This window comes from Pristiophorus japonicus, chromosome 11, assembly GCF_044704955.1.
Source record: "Pristiophorus japonicus isolate sPriJap1 chromosome 11, sPriJap1.hap1, whole genome shotgun sequence".
NCBI classification, from domain to species: domain Eukaryota; kingdom Metazoa; phylum Chordata; class Chondrichthyes; family Pristiophoridae; genus Pristiophorus; species Pristiophorus japonicus.
In genome coordinates this window covers 132,504,246-132,527,976 of record NC_091987.1, presented here as the reverse complement: position 1 = coordinate 132,527,976, position 23,731 = coordinate 132,504,246, and the positions used below count along the sequence as shown (strand labels likewise).

At 44.7% G+C, this 23,731-nt stretch overlaps 1 protein-coding gene across 8 annotated transcripts in view; it reads right to left on the bottom strand.

Annotated features, from left to right (window-relative positions):
- The window catches only part of LOC139276298 (zinc finger CCCH domain-containing protein 13-like), a 161,112-nt gene that overhangs the window by 20,527 nt on the left and 116,854 nt on the right, over nt 1–23,731 (bottom strand). For all 8 annotated transcript variants that reach the window (XM_070894073.1, XM_070894072.1, XM_070894078.1 and 5 more), the window contains 2 exons: nt 21,961–22,110; nt 19,089–19,289 (listed from right to left, as the gene is read on the bottom strand). In XM_070894073.1, the coding sequence (XP_070750174.1) occupies nt 19,089–19,289; nt 21,961–22,110 (351 nt within the window). The remainder of the gene's footprint in view (nt 1–19,088; nt 19,290–21,960; nt 22,111–23,731) is intronic.

Here is a 23,731-nt window from a genome sequence, read left to right as displayed (position 1 = left end):
CCACCGGCTCCGGACCCACCCAACACCGGGAACACTCCCCCCGCACCCAACGCGCCCCGTCCCGTCAGAATCCTTCCCAAATGCCGAACACCCCCGGATGTCAAGCCCCCAGCCCAGGCCACCCCGGAGCCACGCCCCCGCGACGCCAACCACACCACATCCACCAACCGCCATCTGCGCAGTCAACCCGTCCACCCCACTCTGAACACTCCCCGCACCGAGGCACAGAGCCCCCAGCCCGCCCCTCCAACCTGCAAAATCAAGCCAGGGGACCAACCCTGATTCAATGAGGAGTGTAGAAGAGCATGCCACGAGCAGCACCAGGCATATCTAAAAATGAGGTGCCAATCTGGGTGCCGGATGATTAGAGGACTGCTAATGTAGTACCCTTGTTTAAGAAGGGAGAAAGGGATAGGCTGAGTAATTACAGGCCTGTCAGTCTAATCTCACTGGTGGGAAAATTATTGGAAAAAATCCTGAAAGACAGGATAAATCTAAATTTGAAAAGGCAAGGATTAATTAGGGACAGTCAGCATGGATTTGTTAAGGATAGATCGTGTTTGACTAACCTGATTGAATTTTTTGAGGAGGTAACCAAGAGGGTCGATGAGGGTAGTGTGTACGATGTAGCGTAGATAGACTTCAGCAAAGCTTTTGATAAGGTCCCACATGGTAGACTGGTCATGAAGGTTAAAGCCCATGGGGTCCAGGGCAAAGCGGCAAGTTGGATCCAAAATTGGCTTGGAGGTAGGAAGCAAAGGGTAATGGTTGATGGATGTTTCCAGTGGGGTTCTGCAGGGCTCAGTATTGGGTCCCTTGCTTTTTGTGGTATATATCAATGATTTAGATTTGAATATAAGGAGTATGATTAAGAAGTTTGCAGACGACACTAAATTTGGCTGTGTGGCTGATAATGAAGAGGAAAGTCATGGGCTACTGATTAGGTGGGCAGAGCAGCAGCAAATGGAATTTAATTCAGAGAAGTGTGAGGTGATGCACTTTGGGAGAGCTAATAAGGAAAGGGTATACACATTAAGCAGTAGGCCACTAAATAGTGTAGATGAACAAAGGGACCTTGGAGTGCTTGTCCACAGATCCCTGAAAGTAGCAGGTCAGGTGGATAAGGTGGTTAAGAAAGCATACGGAATGCTTGCCTTTATTGGCCGAGGCATAGAATATAAGAGCAGGGAGGTTATGCTTAAATTGTATAACACTTTGGTTAGGCCACAGCTGGAGTGTTGCGTGCAGTTCTGGTCGCTGTATATTAGGAAGGGCGTGATTGCACTAGAGAGGGTGCAGAGGAGCTTTACTAGGATGCTGCCTGGAATGGAGAATCTTCGTTATGAGGACAGATTGGATAGGCTGGGTTTGTTCTTATTGGAACAGAGGAGGTTGAGAAGAGACCTCATTGAGGTGTACAAAATATTGAGGGGCCTGGACATAGTGGATAGTAAGGGCCTATTTCCATTGGTGGAAGAGTCTATTACGAGGACGCAGAGTTTTAAGGTGGTTGGTAGAAGGTTTAGAGGGGATTTGAGTGGGGGCTTCTTTACGCAGAGGATTGTGGGGATCTGGAACTCGCTGCCTGGAAGTGTGGTGGATGCAGAAACCCTCATCATTTTTAAGAGGTGATTGGATGGTACTTAAAGTGCCGTAACCTGTTACGGACTTAGAGCTGATAATTGGGATTAGACTGGATGACCTTTTGCTGGATGGCGCAGATATAATGGTAAGTACTGCAGGGAATCAAATAAGGCCAGGGTGATCTCCTGGACTAGTTTCGATCACCTGGATTGGTCGGCGGGGAATTTTCCCAGATTTTTTTCTCCCTAAATTGGCCTGGGTTTTGATCTGGTTTTTGCCTCTCCCAGGAGATCAAATGGCTCCGGTTGGGGTGGAGTGTAGAATGTTTCAGTATAAGGAGTGTCGCAGTTGTGTAAGGTGGACTGGTTGGGCTGGGTGCTCTGTGCCTTTCCGTCATTGTTCATAGGTTTATATGTAACCTTCAGGGCTGCTGACCAAGGGCCGTGTGCCTCTTTGTCGGCTGGCGTAGACACGATGGGCCGAAATGGCGGCCTCCTGTTCTGTAAATTTCTATGTTTCTAGCTGCAACACTGGACTACTCGCATCCTAAAAAGCAGAAGCAGCATGCCATAGACAGGGCTAAGCGATCCCACAATCAACAGATCAGATCAAAGCTCTGCAGTCCTGCCACATCCAATCGAGAATGGTGGTGGATAATTAAACAACTGACAGGAGGAGGAGGCTCCATGCATATCCCCATCCTCAATAATAGAAGAGCCCAGCACATGTGCAAAACACAATGCTGAAGCATTTGCAAACATCTTCAGCCGGAAGTGTGAGTGGATGATCCATATCAGCCTCCTCCAAAGGTCCCCACCTTCAAAGCCAATCTTCAGTAAATTCAATTCACTCCAAGTGAAATGGCTGAGTGCACTGGATGCAGCAACGGCTATGGGCCCTGACAACATCCCGGCTGTCGTGAAGACTTGTGCTCCAGAACTAGTCATGCCTCTAGCCAAGCTGTTCCAGTGCAGCTACAGCATTGGAATCTATCCGACAATGTGGAATGCCCAAGTCCTGTCCACAAAAAGCAGGACAAATCCAATCCGGCCAATTACCACTCCATCAGTCTACTCTGAATCATCAGCAGTGATGGACAGTGTCGTCGACAGTGCTATCAAGCGGCACTTACTCACCAATAACCTGCTCACCGATGTCTAGTTTGGGTTCCGCCAGGACCACACGGCTCCAGACTTCATTACAGCTGTGGCCCAAACATTGACAAAAAGAGCAGAATTCCAGGTGCGAGTGACTGCTTTTGACATCAAGGCAGCATTTGACAGAGTGTGGCATCAAGCCCTAGTAAAACTGAAGTCAATGGGAATCAGGCTGGAGTCATAACTAGCACAAAGGAAGATGGTTGTGATGGTTGGAGGTCAATCATCACAGCCCCAGGACATTACTGCAGGAGTTCCTCAGGGCAGTGTCATAGGCCTAACCATCTTCAGCTGCTTCATCAATGATCTTCCGTCCATCATAGGGTCAGAAGTGGGGATGTTCACTGATGACTGCACAGTATTCATTGCCATTCGTAACTCCTCAGATAATGAAGCAGTCCAGGCCCACATGCAGCAAGACCTGGATGACATTCAGGCTTGGGCTGATAAGTGGCAAGAAACATTCAAGCCACACAAGTGCCAGGTAATGACTATCTCTGACAAGTTAAGAGTCTAACCACCGCCCCTTGACAATCAACGGCATTATCATCACCAAATCCCCCACCAGCAACATCCTGGGGGGCTCACCATTGACCGGAAACTTAGCTGGACCAGCCACATAAATACTGTGGCAACAAGAGGTCAGAGGCTGGGTATTCTGTGTCGAGTGTCTCACCTTCTGACTCCCCAAAGCCTTCCCACCATCTACAAGGCACAAGTCAGGAGTGTGATGCAAAACTCTCCACTTGCCTGGATGAGTGCAGCTCCAACAACACTCACGAAGCTCGACATCATCCAGGACAAAGCAGCCCGCTTGATTGGCACCCTATCCACCACCTTAAACATTCTCTCCCTCCACCACCGACGTGCCATGGCTACAATGTGTATCATCTACAAGATGCACTGCAGCAACTCGACAAGGCTTCTTCGGCAGCACCTCCCAAACCCGCGACCTCTACCCCCTAGAAGGACAAGGAGAGCAAGCGTATGGGAACACCACCTCCAAGTCACACATCATCCTGTCTTGGAAGTATATCGCCGTTCCTTCATCGTCGTTGGGTCAAAATCCTGGAACTCCCTCCCTAACAGCACTGTGGGAGTACCTTCACCACACGGACTGCAGCAGTTTAGGAAGGCGGCTCACCACCATCTTCTCAAAGGCAATAAGGATGGGCAATAAATGTGGGCCTTGCCAGCGACGCCCACATGCCATGAACGAATAATAAGAAAAAACCTGTTGGGCTCAATGCTCTGGAATCCCCTGCCTGAACTGCCCCTGCCTCTCCACCACCTTCTCCTCTTTAAGCTGTTCCTTAAAATCTACCTCCAAGTCCAAGATTTTCTTCACTGATCACCCTAGTCCTCACTGACCCACATATACCCCATAAGCCTCAAATTTAGTATCTTGTTCTTTGGCTTGGTGTCCATTTTTTTAAATTACATCTCTGAATTACACCTCTGGGGCGTTTTTCTATGCTGAAGATGTTTGCAAAAGCAAGTAGTTGTAGGTATTATTGTGGTCATTAGAGTAAGGATGAGGAACAAAGGAAAAAGGGCATATGCATTTTCTCCCCTCTACTGTTATTGCACTGTAACCATGAGGAATGCTGGGTGCATGTAAAATAAAAAGAAACTGGCTCAGCATTCACATGCAACAAATTAATACCAACTTATTGCTTAGTTTCTATTTAAAAACACATCGAAGTCATTCAGAAACTCCCCCAAAGCTCTGTAAATGGCTGAGCTATATTGCCCGGGAAGGCCCCAGGTTCATTCCCCAGTCTGTGCTGTCAGGTGATCTCAGCCCTGATGGCAGTAGCACCTATTGCTAGCAGTGCAGTGCATCTAGGTTAAGGAAGAGGAAATTATATCGGGTTCCTGCTACTGTGGCTGCTATCAAAAACCCTACTTTTTGCACTTCTTGAGGGAGGAAAGGATTGTTGTTTGGTTGTAAAGCCCAGAGTTGAACAGACTGCTAACACTCAATGTCAAGGTTCCCTCACAAATAATGGCCACCTGGAGGGGCCTGTACCACAGGAAGGAGACATCAACACCTTCAAGGAAATAGAGAAAACTGCCATAGAAAACTGGTGAGGGGGAAAGTCATCATTTAGACCTTCCAAAAACTAGATGATGGATGAATACAAGAAATCAATGATTTTCTTAATTCTTTTTACTCCTAGAAATTGCATTGCTTTTGATGGAAAATGATTTATTCATTTTAATCCATTGTACTGTTCCGCCGTTGGTAATGCACTGAAGTGCACAAATCAGCAAAACCAAAATAATTAAGGCCAAGTAATTTCAGCAAATGCTCAATAATTGAGCCTTGGGATAAATGACCAATCTCATAATGAATTTTTGTAAGAAACTAAACAGTACAAGAAATACAAACAGCGCACACAAATGCTGATCCAAAATGTGTAGTGCAAATTGATTTAAAACTGATTATTTTAATATTCCAATCTCTCTCCTCACAGTTATACTAACATTTACTCTTACTATGAGGCATGAACATTTTGGCAAGTCATGCTGGTATTATAAACCCACGGTACTGCTTTAGAATGAGATGTGAATCTTTCCTTGAAATGGGCACACATGCTCAGATGTAACCTACAGTAATAAAAATAATATTCAGATGCAACAGAGCATACACATCGGAAACCAGTGGCTTGGAAAAAACGGCACCACTTGCTGCAAGATTTCATTTTACTGAGTCACTTATTCTGCCTTATGAAGTTATACTTTGTATATTCAATTAATGTGCCGTGGTAGAATTTCATGGTCAATTTGCAAATGAGGCGCTTGATGACTTCTGCATTGTTATCCATAATTTATCATCACGGCTTACTGATGTTGTTCAATCTCAATGTTTCTGTATTTAACCTGTAATGAATATTGAAAGGACAATTTTACAAATAGGCACTAAGCAGGCAGCTGCGCCTCCTGGCCAAGCACGAAAGGAAATTGTGGGTAGTGCCAATTCTCCTTGCATTTTGAGAGTTAATTTGTGCTAGCGGATTATGACTCTGCATTCTCCCATTACATAAAGCTTGTCTACTAAATCGTCCGCAATACCTTCAGTAGTTTTATGCTGTGGCCTTTCTCTAGCCATAGTTTGATTTACGTTCAAAGAAAGAGTCTCATCACCAGGGGCCCTTTTCATTGATACTGGAGTCACTGCAGCAACTTTTGTTCCACTGCAATTTTTTCTCTGTCATGTTTACTGGAAACCAGAGAGTCATTTAGCTATGGAAAGTATCTGTCCCCAATTGAATCATAGAATGGTTACATTTGGCCCATCGAGCCTGTGCCGGCTCTTTGCAAGAGCACCTCAGCTAGTCCCATTCCCGATCCTTGCCCTGTAGCTCTGCAATTTTTTTTCTTTCAGGTACCTATCCAACTCCCTTTTGAAAGCTGTGATGGAGTCTGCCTCCACCACGCTTTCTGGCAGTATATTCTAAATCCTAACCACTCGCTATGTAAAGAAGGTTTTTTCTTATGCTGCCTTTTGTTCTTTTGCCAATCACCTTAAATTTGAGTCCTCCGGTTCTCGACCCTTCTGCTAGTGGGAACAGTTTCTCTCTATCTACTCAGTCCAGATCCCTCATGATTTTGAACACCCCTATCAAATCTCCTCTCAATCTTCTCTGCTCAAAGGAGAACAACCCCAGCTTCTCCAGTCTATCCACATAACTGAAGTCCCTCATCCGTGGAATAATTCTTGTAAATCTTTTCTGCACCCTCTATAAGGCTTTCACATCCTTCCTAAAGTGCAGTACCCAGATTGCACACAATACTCCAGTTGAGGCCAAACCATTTACATCAGTTTTTTAAAATAAAGGTTCACCATAATTTCCACGCTTTTGTACTCTATGGGGCCGAAATTCAGGGTCTCAAAGAGACCAGCAAGTGCCCGTTGCGGCGGCCATTCCAAAAAGTCGAATGGCCGCCGCTTTGGGAACAGACTGACCTGACCTAAATTCCGGCCAGGGATTTTTTGGCCTGGACCCCATACCGTCCAAGCGGTATCACCGCCAGTAAAATGAATAAAACAATAAAAATACTTACCCAGCGATTTTCACCTCATTCCATGGATCCCCTGCCGCGCGATGCCCCCGACAGGTTTCCCCGTTGGTGCACCTTTGCAGAGTGACTACGGGCCTGGCAGCCCTTAAAGGGGAGGGCCCACTGCCTCGGCCGCAGCTCAAGAATTTTTGCCAGCTAACTTGCCGATTGGCTGGCAAAATACTGGCCTCGGGTTAGGCCAGGCGGCCAACGGGCAGCCTGGCACCCTCCTCTTGGGTTCCAGGCTGCTGGCCCAGCCAAAACCCTCCCTGGTGGCCGAGTGGCCAAAGATAAAAAATAGTCAGAATCTCTCCCCTTTAACGGAGGGGCGAGCACGGGGTGACACACACGCGCTGTGACGACACCACAATGATTGACAGCGGTGGGCAGGCCTTCCGAACAACTTTCAGCCAGTTAGCCTGGTTTTGAGCCTAAGGCCCGCCCCCATTATGATCCATTTCCTGCAGGCATTTGAAAAAAATTCTAAGTCCTGAAAATGGACCAAGAGTTCCAGTGCTAAGTACCAGCTAAAAATTCATTTCTGCCTCATATCTCTATTCAGGATAAGCTTTTTTTTTTAAAAAACGGCTTTCTCAACCTGCCCTGCCACCTTCAACAATTTGTGCACATATACCCAGAGGTCTCTCTGTTCATGTACCCCCTTTAGGATTGTAACCTTTAGTTTATATTTCCTCTCCTCATTCTTTCTACCAAAATGTATCACTGCACACATTTCTGCATTAAATTTCATCTGCCACGTGTCCGTCCATTTCACCAGCCTGTCTTCTTGAAATCTATCGCTATCCTCCTCACTGTTCACTATACTTCCAAGTTTTTTGTCATCTGCAAATTTTGAAATAGTACCCCTGTACACCCATATATCCAAGACATTTATATACAAGAAGAAAAACAGTGGTCCTAGTACCGACCGCTGGGGACCACCACTGTATACCTTCTTTCAGTCCGAAAACAACCGTTCACTACTACTCTCCGTTGCTTGTCACTTAGCCAATTTCATTTCCGTGCTGCCAGTCCTTTTTATTCCATGGGCTTCAACTTTCCTGGCAACCTATTATGTGGCACTATGTCGAACGTCTTTTGGAAATCCATGTACACCATGTCAACCACATTGCCCTCATCAACCGCACAAAGCACTGGTCGCAACTCGGGCAGGGGTAGGGGTGATGCCATCGTGATTGTTGGATGTTCTCCCCACTCATCCCTACAAGATGTCCTCTGGGCTGGATTTTACAAACCTCGGCGGGTCCGTGGCAAGCGACGTCAGTGGCGGATTCCAGCCTCACTGCTGGCTCCAGCCCGATGCGTAGAATGATTTTCCCCTGATTGGGCTTGTTAAGCACATCGAGTGAGTTTCCTGGCCAATTGAAGGGAGCGGGTCTGATAAAGGGACCAAGCGCAAATTTATTTCGACATTGTGCTGTCAGTGTTCTACAGCACTGAGGTGCTTCAAACACTGACAAGTACTGCACAATAGTGCTGGGCTGCACCCAGGCTCTCCCATGACTCCCTCCATATGCTTATGGAGGGAGTCACAACACGCAGGGCGGTTCTCTTTCCTTCCAATGTGCAGCAGAGACCTCCTCAGGTCAGCAATGCAGCCTGGTTGCACATTGCACAGGAGGACTATTTACGATTTACAATCTATATTAATAATTTGGATGAAGGGACCGAGTGTAATGTAGCCAAGTTTGCTGATGATACAAAGATGAATGGGAAAGCAAGTTGTGAGGAGGACACAAAAAATCTGCAAAGGGATAGACAGGCTAAGTGAGTGAACAAAAATTTGGCAGTGGAGAATAATGTGGGAAAGTGTGAAGTTATCCACTTTGGCAGAAAAAAATAAAAAAGCAAATTATTTAAATGGAGAAAAATTACAAAAGTACAGAGGGACCTGGGGGTCGTTGTGCATGAAACACAAAAAGTTACTGTGCAAGTACAGCAAGTAATCAGGAAGGCAAATGGAATGTTGGCCTTTATTGCAAGGGGATAGAGTATAAAAGCAGAGACGTCCTGTTACAACTGTACAGGTTATTGGTGAAGCCACACCTAGAGTACTGCATACAGTTTTGGTCTCCTTATTTAAGGAGGGATATATTTGCATTGGAATCTGTTCAGAGAAGATTCACTCGGTTGATTCCTGAGATGAGGGGGTTGACTCATGAAGATAGGTTGAGACGGTTGGGCCTATACACATTGGAGTTCAGAAGAATGAGAGATGATCTTATTGAGACATATAAGATGAGGGGGCTTGACAAGGTAGATGCAGAGAGGATGTTTCCACTCATGGGGGAATCTCGAACTAGGGGACATAGTCTTAGAATAAGGGGCTGCCCATTTAAAACTGAGATGAGGAGGAATTTCTTCTCTCAGAGGGTTGTAAATCTATGGAATTCTCTGCCCCAGAGAGCTGTGGAGGCTGGGTCATTGAATATATTTAAGGCGGGGATAGACAGATTTTTTGAGCGACAAGGGAGCAAAGAGTTATGGGGAGCCGGCAGGGAAGTGAGCTGAGTCCATGATCAGATCAGCCATGATCAGATCAGCCATGATCTTATTGAATGGCGGAGCAGGCTCGAGGGGCCAAATGGCCTACTCCTGCTCCTATTTCTTATTTTCTTATGACACATGCAGGAATGTCGTCAGGAGGAGCAGGCTGCAGTGGCGCAAAACCTTTCAATGATCTCAGTAGATCACGAAATGTTACTGCAAAGCCGCACTCAACCTCATCCTGCTGTGTCTCTCATCACATCCCCATCACTCTGCCTTCCCTACTCTACTCCTGCACATCCTTCTCACACCAACTTGCCTTGCACCTTCACCCAACCCTCTCTATATGTATTATCACATCCCCATCTCATTAGCTGCAAACCTGAGGACTGGGAGAAATTTAGAATCCAGCAGAGGAGGACAAAGTGTTTAATTAGAAGGGGGAAAATAGAGTATGAGAGGAAGCTTGCTGGGAACATAAAAACTGACTGCAAAAGTTTCTAGATATGTGAAGAGAAAAAGATTAGTGAAGACAAACGTATGTCCCTTGCAATCAGAATCAGGTGAATTTATAATGGAGAACAGAGAAATGGCAGACCAATTGAACAAATACTTTAGTTCTGTGTTCACGGAGGAAGACACAAATAACCTTCCGGAAATACTGGAGGACCGAGGATCTAGTGAGAAGGAGGAACTGAAGGAAATCCTTATTAGTCAGGAAATTGTGTTAGGAAAATTGCTGGGATTGAAAGCAGATAAATCCCCAGGGCCTGATAGTCTGCATCCCAGAGTACTTAAGGAAGTGGCCCTAGAAATAGTGGATGCATTGGTGATCATTTTCCAACAGTCTATCGACTCTGGATCAGTTCCTTTGGACTGGAGGGTAGCTAATGTAACACAACTTTTAAAAAAACGAGTGAAAGAGAAAACGGGGAATTATAGACTGGTTAGCCTGACATAGGTAGTGGGAAAATGTTGGAATCAATTATTAAAGATGAAATAGCAGCACATTTGGAAAGCAGTGACAGGATCGGTCCAAGTCAGCATGGATTTATGAAAGGGAAATCATGCTTGACAAATCTTCTAGAATTTTTTGAGGATGTAACTAGTAGAGTGGACAAGGGAGAACCAGTGGATGTGGTGTATTTGGACTTTCAAAAAGCTTTTGACAAGGTCCCACACAAGAGATTAGTGTGCAAAATTAAAACACATGGCATTTGGGGTAATGTATTGGATACAGGAAATTGTGTTAGGAAAATTGATGGGATTGAAAGCAGATAAATCCCCAGGGCCTGATAGTCTGCATGCCAGAGTACTTAAGGAAGTGGCCCTAGTTTGCAGACAGGAAGCAGAGAGTTGGGATAAAGGGGTCCTTTTCAGAATGCCAGGCAGTGGCTAGTGGGGTGCCACAGGGCTCAGTGCTGGGACCCCAGCTATTTACAAGATACATCAATGATTTAGATGAAGGAATTGAGTGTAATATCTCCAAGTTTGCAGATGACACTAAGCTGGGTGGCGGTGTGAGCTGTGAGGAGGATGCTAAGAGGCTGCAGGGTGACTTGGACAGGTTCGGTGAGTGGGTAAATGCATGGCAGATGCAGTATAATGTGGATAAATGTGAGGTTATCCACTTTGGTGGCAAAAATATGAAGGCAGAATATTATCTGAATGGCGTCAGATTAGGAAAAGGGGAGGTGCAACGAGACCTGGGTGCCATGGTACATCAGACATTGAAAGTTGGCATGTAGGTACAGCAGGCGGTGAAGAAGGCAAATGGCATGTTGGCCTTCATAGCTAGGGGATTTGAGTATAGGAGCAGGGAGGTCTTACTGCAGTTGTACAGGGCCTTGGCAAGGCCTCACCTGGAATATTGTGTTCAGCTCCTAATCTGAGGAAGGACATTCTTGCTATTGAGGGAGTGCAGCGAAGGTATACCAGACTGATTCCCGAGATGGCAGGACTATATAAAGAAAGACTGGATCGACTAGGCTTATAATCACTGGAATTTAGTAGAATGAGAGGGGATCTCATAGAAACATATAAAATTCTGACGGGACTGGACAGGTTAGACGCAGGAAGAACGTTCCCGATGTTGAGGAAGTCCAGAACCAGGGGTCACAGTCTAAGGATAAGGGGTAAGCCATTTAGGGCTGAGAGGAGGAGAAACTTCTTCACTCAGAGAGTTGTTAACCTGTGGAATTCTCTACCGCAGAGTTGCTGATGCCAGTTCGTTAGATATATTCAAGAGGGAGTTAGATATGGCTCTTATGGCTAAAGGGATCAAGGGGTATGGAGAAAAGCAGGAAAGGGGAACTGAGGTGAATGATCAGGCACGATCTTATTGAATGGTGGTGCAGATTCGAGGGGCCGAATGGCCTACTCCTGCACAATTTTCTATGTTTAGCTACCCCTCAAACTCACCCTCATCCTAGTGCAATCATACCAACTAACAACACACAAGGGTAGGCACTTGTGTGCTTTAGCCAATGTTCCTGCGAAGTTTCTGTTAGTGCTGTCAAAGATTGAATTCTTTATTTTCAACACTTTGCATTCTTGGACAGATGTGTGTATCTTTGGAAGTTGCTTAGTGAGTTGCAGTGAATATTGAGACCTAATGGCCCCCACACAATGCTAATGAGTGTGAAAGGAATGGCTTGAGCATTGTAAGAATGCTTTATGGTGTCGGTATGGGGTGGTGACAACCTGGCACATCATGTGGCAGCCAGGATGTACAGCGTCAAGTGAAGTAAATCTGCCTAGGGTGACGCCATTCCTGGCATCCTGGGCAGCAATATGGTTGGCTGCCTTTGTTTTGTGCAGCATTAGCTGATTGTGGAGAAGGTTGGTGTTGTTTGTGCTGTTGGTGATGATGGCGCTCGGGCTGATCGTGGTGAGATTGAGGATCAAGGTGTGAGAGTATAAAGTACACCGATGCTGATGGAATAGATGGCAGGTGAAGTTGAGATGACAGAAGTGATATGTCAATGGTGGGAGAGGTAATGAGGTCAGACTGGATGGAAACTTGTGTAAAGAATTGCAGCATTCTGTATTTGTAGTGGAAATGCAGTTGAGAGAAGCTAGTGGCTAAGGGAACATTTCTCAATCAGCTGGGGGCTTTGACTTGACATTTGAAACAGTCAACTCATCAGCTGAAACAATGGCTCGTGGCCTCCTGCCTCAGCTTCATAGTCGAGGTCTAGGCACAGCGGAAAACTGGTGGGCGACCTGTCAAATTCAAAACGCTGGGGGAAAAGCATTGTTAAGTGGCTGTAAACAAGCCACTCATGATTTTAACTGACTCCCCCGCTGCTACATGTCGGGTCTGCTCACTTTCCCACAACTGATATTAAACTGAAGAGTTTTAGTTACCTTATTTCTTCCTTCGTCCCTTCTTAAATAATGGAGTAATATTTGTAATTTTCCAATCAAAGGCACAATTCATGAATCTAGAGAACTTTGGAAAATTACGACTTATGTATCTGCAATTTACACACCTTTTTTTTTATACCATGGGGTGGATCAGATCCGAGAGACTTATCTATCTTAAGCAGAATTATTTTCACTATTACTATTTTTTTTTAAAACTTGTATTAAATCCAGTAAGTACCTCGCCTTGGCTTAGTTTTAGGTTCCCTTGTACTGCTGGCATTTTGTCCTCTTTCTCTAATGTAAAGATGGATATAAAGTACTCATTTAACAATTTCCTTATTATCCATTATAATCTCGGCTCCATTATCACGCAATATATTTATAAAAACGTTGACTGTTACCTTTGATATCCCATGCAAATTTGTTTTATCATCTTTTTGCACCTCATTACTTTCTTTGTAACCCTTTGCTGTTTTTTATAACTCTACCAGTCTGCTGGATTTACACTTTTCCATGCATTTGTGTAAGCATTTTCTATTAGATGGATATAGTTTCTTACCTCATTTGTTGACCTTGGTTGCTTAAGCACATAAGCGGAGTCATTGCTATTTCGGGCTATCTACTGGTTCTGTATCGTTCCCAATACTTTCTGCTGTTTATCTGTAGATTTACCTCATAACAGTTCGGCTCAATTTACTCTGATCAATTTATTTTTCAACCCTTACTTAAATTTAAAAATTCTGTTTGTGACTCCCTTCTCCCTCTCAAACCCAGTATCAAATTTAACCACCTGGGCCTGAATGGAGTACCTCTTGTAATACATGAAGAATATTGGATTGTACGTTGGGGCCTGGATGGGCATCATCAATAACTCCTAGACACTGGGAATCCTGTGATATGAAAAACACTGCACAGATTCTATTTCAGGGTTTCCAGGGGGAAATGATGAAAGTTGCTTGGTCTCATAAGCAATACATCAGCGAGTCACATTCAAGCAAATAGTACAACTGCTGCCCTGTTGAAGCGGAGTCTGTGAAAGCATTTGGGGACCAGGTAAGTGTACCTAGGACTACAGACACAGCTGCATGGGTGAAGGGCAGACCTCCTCTGATGCAATCAAATCTGCCTCATATCCCTCCTTTCATCCTCTTTGTTTTCTTATAAATAACACAAAGATAGAGAAATCCATATAACCAGAATTTATACAGAATTCTGACTGTAGCAATGATATATTTTGCTGGCAAAAATCTCCAAAATAAACAATTGCCAAAACAAGTGAATAATTCAGCTGTTACCAACTCAAAATTAAAGTCCACTTCCAGATATGCCCCCAAATGGTTGATCCCGCTTCAAACACTCACTTCATCGACTGAGAATAATTGTCCACTTTATGTGGGTGATCCGAGCGCACAGCACATCCCCGATGAAAAAAAATGCACCAGGGAATTGCATCCACTTCCAATTTTCAAAGCCACTCCATTAGTATTATAATTAAATAACAACCAGGTTGGGGTGTGAACGTTGGAGGCGGGCTTAAAAAGTCAGCTGCAAGGTGACACACAGTGGCTGGAAATCTGGTGAACATGAAGAATGATCAATTTCCCGGATCCCCAATTAACTGGTCCACTTTGGCACCACCACCCATGTTGACTAGAAAATTAGACCCAGGTCTGCTGAAAGTGTAATAATTTCTAATTGTATGTTACTGGTGGAACAGCCAATGCAATACAACCCAATCAAAAGCACCAAAAAGATTGGGTTCATAGATTCTAGCTTCCACCACATCAGATAAACGATTTGCGTGAATCAAAAATGCCTTCTAAAAAAAGGCTCTCTTTGCTAAAAGATTTCCTTTTCTCCAAGATTCGGTGCCTCCACTGCAGTCCCCAGGGTACAGATCTGCCTGTGCTATATTGGTTATTAATATGGGCTTGATGGTGATTACAATGTAGGCAAACAACGGTATCTTTGACTGCCTGGTGAATCTGGAGCACCTGCACCAAAGGGTGATGGGATCGGGAATCTCCGGCAGAATTTTGCAGTTCATTTTTCAGGTTGGAAAGAATAATGAGGAAATTCTTATGCAGTACCCTGTCTTCAGGACCACAATTCAGACATCAGGTTTTTTTTTTTAAAAAGTTCTTTGAACTCACGTATCCAGTTAAAAACAAAATAATTGCAATTTAATTATATTCAGTACAATACTCAGCTTTAGTTGTCTGGTACAAATTACAAAAGGGCCGGAACTCTGCTTACCTGTGCTCCCCATTTTCAATTGCTTCTTGACCTACGTATGCTCTCTGTTATTGTTCCCAGCCCCAACGTGCCCAGACTGCCCCCTTTTATACCCTGTGGCAAGTGCTTTTAGCTACCCACTCCCCTCCAAGTCACAAATCATCCAACCTCCCCCTCCCCGATCCCAACCACCAAATCCGGATCACTCCTGGGAAAGAACGAGGGAGATTTTTTTTACGTAAAGCATTAGCGTGCGAGACAAGTGGAGAGGCAATTACAGGGAGAGACAGACTCACAAAAATGTGATGTCTTTTTCCCCTTGAGCAACGTCTTGAGAGACTAACTAATATTTTAAGAAAAGTTCCATAAACTACTGGGCTGAACTGTGCATCCTTGGTCTCCTTTCAGTACTCATTCCTAATTGCAGTTATTTGGTTTATATATGTATCCATTTTGTATAAAAGTCAAAAGTCATATCTCTCTCCAAGAACACAACTGGGGAATCCATCAGGTCAGTATGACTTGCATTTCTATTTATTTTTTTCCTTGCACAGAGAGAATATATTACCGACTGGGATGCCTTTTAATTACCAGCTACAAAGAAACAATGGCCCCAAGTTTCGCCATGATTTGTTCCTGATTTTTAGGAGCAACTGGTGTAGAACGGAGTATCTTAGAAATTGGAATTCTTGCCATTTAGTTTGCCCCAGTTCTAGTCAGTTAGAACAGTTTCACTTTGGAACAGAATTTTTTTTTCAAAAGGGGGCGTGTCCGGCCACTTACGCCTGTTTTCAAAGTTTCGTCAGTGAAAACTTACTTCAAACTAACTTAGAATGGAGTAAGTGAAGATTTTTGTACGCTCGAAAAAACCTTGTCTACACTTTAGAAAATCAGGCGCAGGTTACAAATCAGGCATAGGGAATGGGGGCGGGGGGGGTTTAAAGGGAAGTTTACAAACATTAAACACTTCAGTTTTACAAATAAAGAGCCATCATCAATAATAAATGCTAAAAACATCAATAAATCAATCAAAAAAAATTAATAAGAAATAGTTTTTTTTTTAAATCAATAAATAAAACATTTTCTACTTATCGACTGCAGCACCGGGAGCCCTCCAACAACGTGCTGGGATGCCCCCCCCCTGTGTCTCTGTCAGTGTCTCTATCTCTCTGTGTGTGTCTCTCATTCTCTGTCTGTGTCTGTGTTTCTGACAGCGCGGGGAGAGGGAGGAGGGAGGTAGAGGGAGAGAGCAGAGGGAAGGAAGGAGGAGGGATGGGGGAGAAAGGGGAGGGGGTGAGAAGGGGGAGGGGGGGAGAAGGGGAGAAGATGGGGGGGGGAGGAGGAGAAGGGGGAGGGGGAGGAGGAGAAGGGGGAGGGGGAGGAGGAGGGGGGGAAGAGGAGGAGAAGGGGGAGGGGGGAGGAGGAGGAGAAGGGGGAGGGGGAGGAGGAGAAGGGGAAGGGGGGAGGATGAGAAGGGGGAAGGAGGAGAAGGGGGAAGGGGGAGGAAAAGGGGGAAGGGGGAGGAAAAGGGGGAAGGGGAGGAAAAGGGGGAAGGGGAGGAAAAGGGGGAAGGGGAGGAAAAGGGGAGGAAAAGGGGGAAGGGGAGGAAAAGGGGGAAGGGGAGGAAAAGGGGGAAGGGGAGGAAAAGGGGGAAGGGGAGGAAAAGGGGGAAGGGGAGAGGAGGAAAAGGGTGGGAAAGAAAAAGGGGGAAGGAGAAGGGGGGGAAAGGAGATGGGGGGGAAGAAGAGGGGGGGAAAGGAGAGGGGGGAAAGGAGAGGGGGGGAAAGGAGAGGGGGGAAAAGAGAGGGGGGGAAGAAGAGGGGGGGGAAGAAGAGGGGGGGGAAAGGAGAGGGGGGGAAGGAGAGGGGGGGGAGGAGAGGGGGGGAGGAGAGGGGGGGGAGGAGAGGGGGGGGAGGAGAGGGGGGGGAGGAGAGGGGGGGGAGGAGAGGGGGGGAAAGGAGAGGGGGGGAAAGGAGAGGGGGGGAAAGGAGAGGGGGGAAGGAGAGGGGGGGAAAGGAGAGGGGGGGAAAGGAGAGGGGGGGAAAAGGAGAGGGGGGGAAAAGGAGAGGGGGGGAAAAGGAGAGGGGGGGAAAAGGAGAGGGGGGGAAAAGGAGAGGGGGCGGAAAAGGAGAGGGGGGAAAAGGAGAGGGGGGGGAAGAAAGGAGAGGGGTGGGGGGGAAGGGAGAAGGGGGAGGGAGGCTGAACGGGCCGGGCCCGATACTTCGGGCAGGGCCTGTCCCCAGCACCAAATTTCCAGGTAGGTGGCGTTGGGTCGGTTCGGGATCGCGGGTCGGGTCGGGGGGAGCATGGGTCGGGTCGGGGGGGTGGTGGGAGGGAGGTCGGTTCGGTTCGGGGGGAGGGAGGGAGAGGGAGGTCAGGTCGGGGAGAGGGAGGTCAGTTCGGGTCCAGGGGAGGGAGCAGGAGTCGGGTCGGGTCCAGTCCGGGGGGTCGGGTCGGGTCCGGGGGCGGGGGGGAGCGGGAGTCGGGTCGGTGTCGGGGTCGGGGTCGGGTCCGGTCCAGGGACGGGCGAGGGGGGGAAGCGGGAGTCGGATCGGTGTTGGGTCCGGTCCGGAGGCGGGAAGCGGGAGTCGAGTCGGGTTGGGAGGAAGCAGGAGCTGGCTGTGGGAGGAGCCTTATTCACGCAGCCCCAGTGAGGCCATTCGGCCAGGGCTCGGGGCTGCGTGCTTCGGCCCCTCCCACACAGTTTTGGGCGCCTGGAGCTACTGCACATGCGTGCCCACTGTAGTGCGCATGTGCAGAGGTCCCGGCACTGTTTTCAGCACAGGGACCTGGCTCCGCCCCCTACAGCTTGTGCTGCGCTGCGCCGAGCTGCAAACGACCTGCAGGGAGCTGGAGAATCTGGAAGTTTTTTTTAGGCGCAATTTGTGGCGCAAAAAACGGGCATCCAGGTCGGGACTGCGCCGTTCTAGGCGCGGCTCGAAACTTGGGCCCAATAATAGTAACTTTTGCTTTGCTTTGTTATTCTGGTCATGTTTTGAAGTTAATTCTGATTGCTTTAGATAAATGGAAACGACACATTGATCAAAATTTAATTTGACTGTAAAATAGTCAAAAGTGTGCATTTGCTTTCAATTATTTTTTTGCTGATGGAGGGTGAATCAGCAATGTTTGAGAAATGTTTTGGCTTTAAAAAAAAACCAAGCAAATGTTAAACTACTTGAACACAAGCAACATGAATGTAAATATGAAGGTGAAATTATTTTGCCATTCTATTGGGAAATCTTAAAATAGACTACATGAGCTTCTTTAGTAAGATTGCAAGGCTAGATTGTTTGCAATGCTAAATAAACTAAACAAATATAATGAGATTAGCATGTGCAGACAATTTTGGTTTTATATTTATATATATATATATATATCTACATAATATATTAAAATCTTAGAATTGGTAATGCCATCATGCCCAGTATATTGAAATTAATGGGCAATGTTGTAATGACAATGCCAGTGATTCTTGCTTTCTCCAAAGCTGGTGCTTATTCATTACTTTAAAAAAAAATCAACTGCAGTTGGCATAAAAGGCAATTGCAGGTTCGATGTCAGGTTGGCCCTGATATCCTTTGTTTAGTGTCTGTCTTCTGTAGCTCTTCTATGTAAAGTATTGTCAGGACCCCAGACAGATCCCGGACATTATTGATTTAACACGACTCTTTTAGCTTGTAGAATGGAGTGAAAGTGCACAATCAGCAGCAGTTGCAGAATTTATCTGCTTGCTTGTGGATCTCCACAAGGCATATGGACTTTTCATGCTCCTCATTACAAACAGTACAGCAGAAATGTAAAGGATGGACTTCATTTCTGTTGATATGCTGAAGAGAACTAATGACTACAACAACCCATCAATCACAATTTGCTGCCTTTAGGGGAAAAAATAAATCAGATACCTTAAACTGCAGCAAAATTTTTTTTAAAAAAATACAAATTTGTAGTTTCTCACATCACCATAGGCAGTCCCTCGAAATCAAGGAAGACTTGCTTCCACTCTAAAAGTTTCTCACGAGACCATGAAGGTCAACCCATTCTTAGTATGAAATTTTAATAAAACACTGCATATAATATTTGGTCTTCCATTAACCAGACGTTATTCACCAGGACTATATTACAGTACCTCAAAAGGTGATAATTGTGGTGTGACATTATCCATACCTTTAGTGTTGCTGACGGCTGCCCGACAAGTTTCATTGACCTTTGCAAACAATTCTGCACCAGCCAAGCGCTTGGATATTCCAGCTCGTAGCAGGATTGCACCAGGAGTGAACTTTAATAGAGCAGCTCCAGGCTCCCTGGGATCTTTGGGCTGCTTGGGCAACAGGCTTGACCAATCGACATCAATCACATCCATGGGATCTACAAGACAAGGTTTTTCTTCAGTTGGCTGGGTAAAAGACATTTCTGAATCACATGACAAAACACCAACACATATACACCCCAAAAAGCAGACACATTATTGTTAAAGGGGAAAATGAGGATCTTCACTCAACAGACTTGACCATGCCTCAAAATGCACCTTAATCAGCATTTGAAGTTTTTACAGGATTACAGAAAGATTTGGAATCATCAGTTCAAACATGTAAAGAGCTCCTATGGCATCTCTAGGAATCTCAATTTACACACATATAGCTTGTATCTGCATCTTAAGTAAGTCTTCCTAATAGTTAACACACAATATTGCTGGCTTGTACTTAAAATACTGCAACAATCTGGGGAACTGCAACAATGTATATTTGTAACAAGACAATTACTCCCTAACCCAATTCACAAACATGAAGGTTCCTTTTAACATTAATTTTACAATTAACAATTTACATGATTACTCTCTTTCCATTTTCACTGAGATCCTCCACATATCACTAAAACTGTAACTGCAGAGGAGTGAACTTTTGGGGAATTCTAAACTGGTCCAAACAATGTTTAGTAAAATATGAGGATTGCTTCACATGCTAGCTTTGCAGATATTTTGTGTTCCAGCATTATTGAGGTTCACACAAGAAATAATAAAATGGGTTAAATAATCCTTAATCCTCATACAAGTGTTCTTTCTTGCCAACTGCTAACAATGGGCACATTTAATCACTTAGTGACAGAAAAATGGTGTGTCCACATTTAATTAGAAATGAAAAAATGAATGGATACAATAGGGAAGCTAAACTCAAAAACAAAGCTGAGCTTGCATAGATCACACAAGATAAACCAGGGAAACAAGTATGGTGAGGTTGGGTTAAATGTGAGCCATGTTGAGATGATTTTGTCTATTTAACATCTATGATTCCAGCTCTGGTCCTGAAGGTAATAACTCTTGCTGGGGCTTGGTTCCACACACATATACACTGGCAACCCTCTGACACCTTGCCCAAATGGATGTGGACAGGCTGTCTGACTGTAGAGGGCAAGCCTAACCTTATTCTAACCTAATGATTACAGAAACTTACTTTCCAGTGGACGTTACTAGATAATGATCAGGAATTGTAAAACATGTTTTAGTCCATATCGCTCTCCTGCAGTTAACACTGGGACTACGACTGCATACTGACTCATGAGTGGCCTTTCTTTTCCTAGTGGCTCCCTACTATGTAAGGAATAACACATTTGACAAGCCAGGCAGACACATTTTCCAGAGTCCTGTTACTAAAGGAAAAAATAAATATCTAGGTGGACATAGAATAATCAACAAAGTACTACCTTCTTTAAACTAAGTGATGACAGACACATTTTGGTACCATAATTTCCTGAGATATTGAAACTCAGACATTTAAGATTAACTTTGAGATTTGGTCGAATGACTACACTAAAGAAAATTTCTGAGGAATTAGGCTATTAACATGTCTTGCAAAGGATCATGTATTTTATTACTTACTGGCACGATTCAGTTTTGATTAAACAATAAGTAGGATGCGTCACAGACTGGCTTTTCCCACTTTCAGCAGTTTTGCAATGGTTACGTTGAACAATTAGAGGAAGAATGCATGTGCCAAGCGATAAGCACTGCACAAACAATGGGAGAAAGTATATAAACATCACTCAGAAGAAGCACAGCAGCACTCAAGAACCACGAGAGAAAGAAAACTCTGACAAACTCGTCAACTACCAGAGAACGGCTCCCAAGACCTTGACTTGATCACCCCAAGGTCTTGAGCTCCACTCCCCAGATAAAGTTGCACAATTGCTTGGTCTGGTAAACTGTCAATAAAATTGTTAAGCAAAGATTATTTTAAAATAATGACTGGCTGGTCACTAACCAACTGGTTGAAGCTAAAAATCTAAAATCTTGCACACCAGAATATTGTCAGTGTATTCTGTCCCTCATTGCTCAAAATAGATCATTCTGTCTGAAAGGAGCTTCAAGTAATTTGACTTGCAAGTCTAAGGGGATATTCTGATATTCCTTAATCCCTAACCCTCATACAGGAGTTCTTTCTTGCCAACTGATAACAATGGGCACATTTAATCATTTAGTGACGGAAAAATGCAGAAGGAAAGTTTGGGCTGGGTTTCGGACACCTTATTCCAAAGTTAGATGACTGATGCCAGGAATTGAGAAACAAAGTGAAGTAAACTCGCAAAGACCGAGTGAATTACTAAACTGACAGAATTAAACACTAACAACGTAACTGCTAATTGAGGATTATTTTCTTGCCAGTGTAAACCACACCCACTCAGGACAAGATAAAAACAAAACTGAAGGAGTCCAGAGTGAACCCCTATGAACTGCATGGACCAGGAAAACACTATGGTTTGTAAGCCTGCTGGGAGGAGACCTGTCTTAAAAAGGGACAATATAGTAAATGGTAATACTCTTCTACAAACACAGGAAATAATGGAATACTCTTAAGCACGGCCAGGTTTAAATCATAAGCAATTTTACATTTTAAGACAAGTGCAAAGGGAATATTCAATTTAGATTGTTTAAATTGTATACATGTTCTTTTTATTTCTTAACCATGTGCAATTATTAATTGTTTAACAATCATAAAATAAAACCTACTGTACAAAAACATAATGTAGGTTTTTAAAGGACTACCTGATATTTTCTCTTCATCCTGGTTCTCTTCTCTTTTTCCTGCATCATCTGCCAGTATTTCATCCAGTTCATCATCACTGATTGGCTCATATTCTTCACAAGCCCCTGACACAGAGGACTGTGCATCATCGACTTTCCCATCTTGCTCACCTGCAAATGCAAAAAAACAAAACAACATGCTGGTGGTTGAACTGAAGGAATGAATAAACAGGAAACTTCAGATACTCACTCTCCTTACGACTGCCACCAAATAATTTAAATGAAACCGACCATGCTGGTAGTGTCCGTTACCTTTTAGGGTGCAGTTATACTATAGCTACTTATCTCAAATTGATAGCTAGTGTCCATTTGCAGCTGGTAGCACCTTCACAGTGACTGCTAGATTCAAGAGACCCATGAGCGCATGTCTGTAAAATATCCGCAGTGCTGCACCCAGCTATTACATTTTTAATTTACGAGTTCTCCATCCATTTAAACAAGCTCTGGGTAAACTTATTAGATGTCCAGGAGGCCCAACGGATCCTCTCCATACTTTGTACGTCTGGTTTGACCCCTCACTGGAGATATACTCCATGCTGTCTGAAACTCAAAACAGCTGAGACAGTTTCCTAGCATGCCCCTCGAGTCCAGACGAGCAATCCTACTCATGGGTCTCTAAAGCTCCATTAAAACTTTGAGATGCAAATCCATTTGGCTCTTAAGAAACATGGCCTTATTCTTCCTCCCACATCGCACTTTTCTCCCAAAAAATGGTTTCTTATGGCAAAACCTATGACACTTCAAAATGTAACTCATTGACTGTAAAGCGCTTTAGGACATACTGAGGACACAAAAGCTGCTGTCTAAAGACGGCTTGAGGCAGAATTGAGAGAAATGGGATGGACACTGTCGAGGGCCCTGTCTACCACAGTGGAAGGGAATTTTCAGCTGAGGATACAGTTCAATGTTCCAGGGCCAAAGTGGTCTCCCACTTTGCTTGATTTTTCAGGCGACCCGTCCCCTCTGGTAGATAGATTTACATAGGATATACGGCACAGAAACAGGCCATGCCGGCGTTTATACTCCATTTGAGCTTTCCTTAACTAAATCCATCAGCATCACTCTCTATTCCCTTCTCCCTCATATGCTTGTCTAGCCTCCCATTAAAAGCATCTGTACTATTCGCTTCAATCACTCCCTGTGGTAGCGAGTTCCATATTCTCATCATTCTTTGGTTAAGAAGTTTCTTCTGAATTCTCTATTGGATTTCTTGGTGATCTTATATTGGTGGCCTCTAGTTATGCTCTTCCCCACAAGTGGAAACATTCCCTCTGTATCCACTCGATCAAAACCTTTTGCAATTTTAAAGACCTCTATTAGGTCACCCTTCAGCCTTATTTCAAAAGAAGAGACCCAGCCTGTTTATCCTTTCCTGATGTGTATACCCTCATATTTCTGGTATCATTTTTGTAAATCTTCAATGCACCCTCTCCAGTGCCTCTATATCCTTTTGATATAGCAACCAATATTCACACAGCCTCTAAGCACATCTTTTGTTACTCTAATTTTTCTCATCACCTTTTGTCTTAGCTCGGTCATCAGCTCTATCATTTAATCATCTCTTATCCTCCACCTAATGACAGCCCTCTCCTATTTTTCTTTCAGCACCTCCCTTTCCCCGACTGTTCCTTCCTATAAACTGCTAAACTGTACATCCGTTACATCTTCCAGTTCTGATGAAGTGTCATCAACCTAAAACGTTAACGTGGGTTTTGCTCTCCAGAAGACTGCC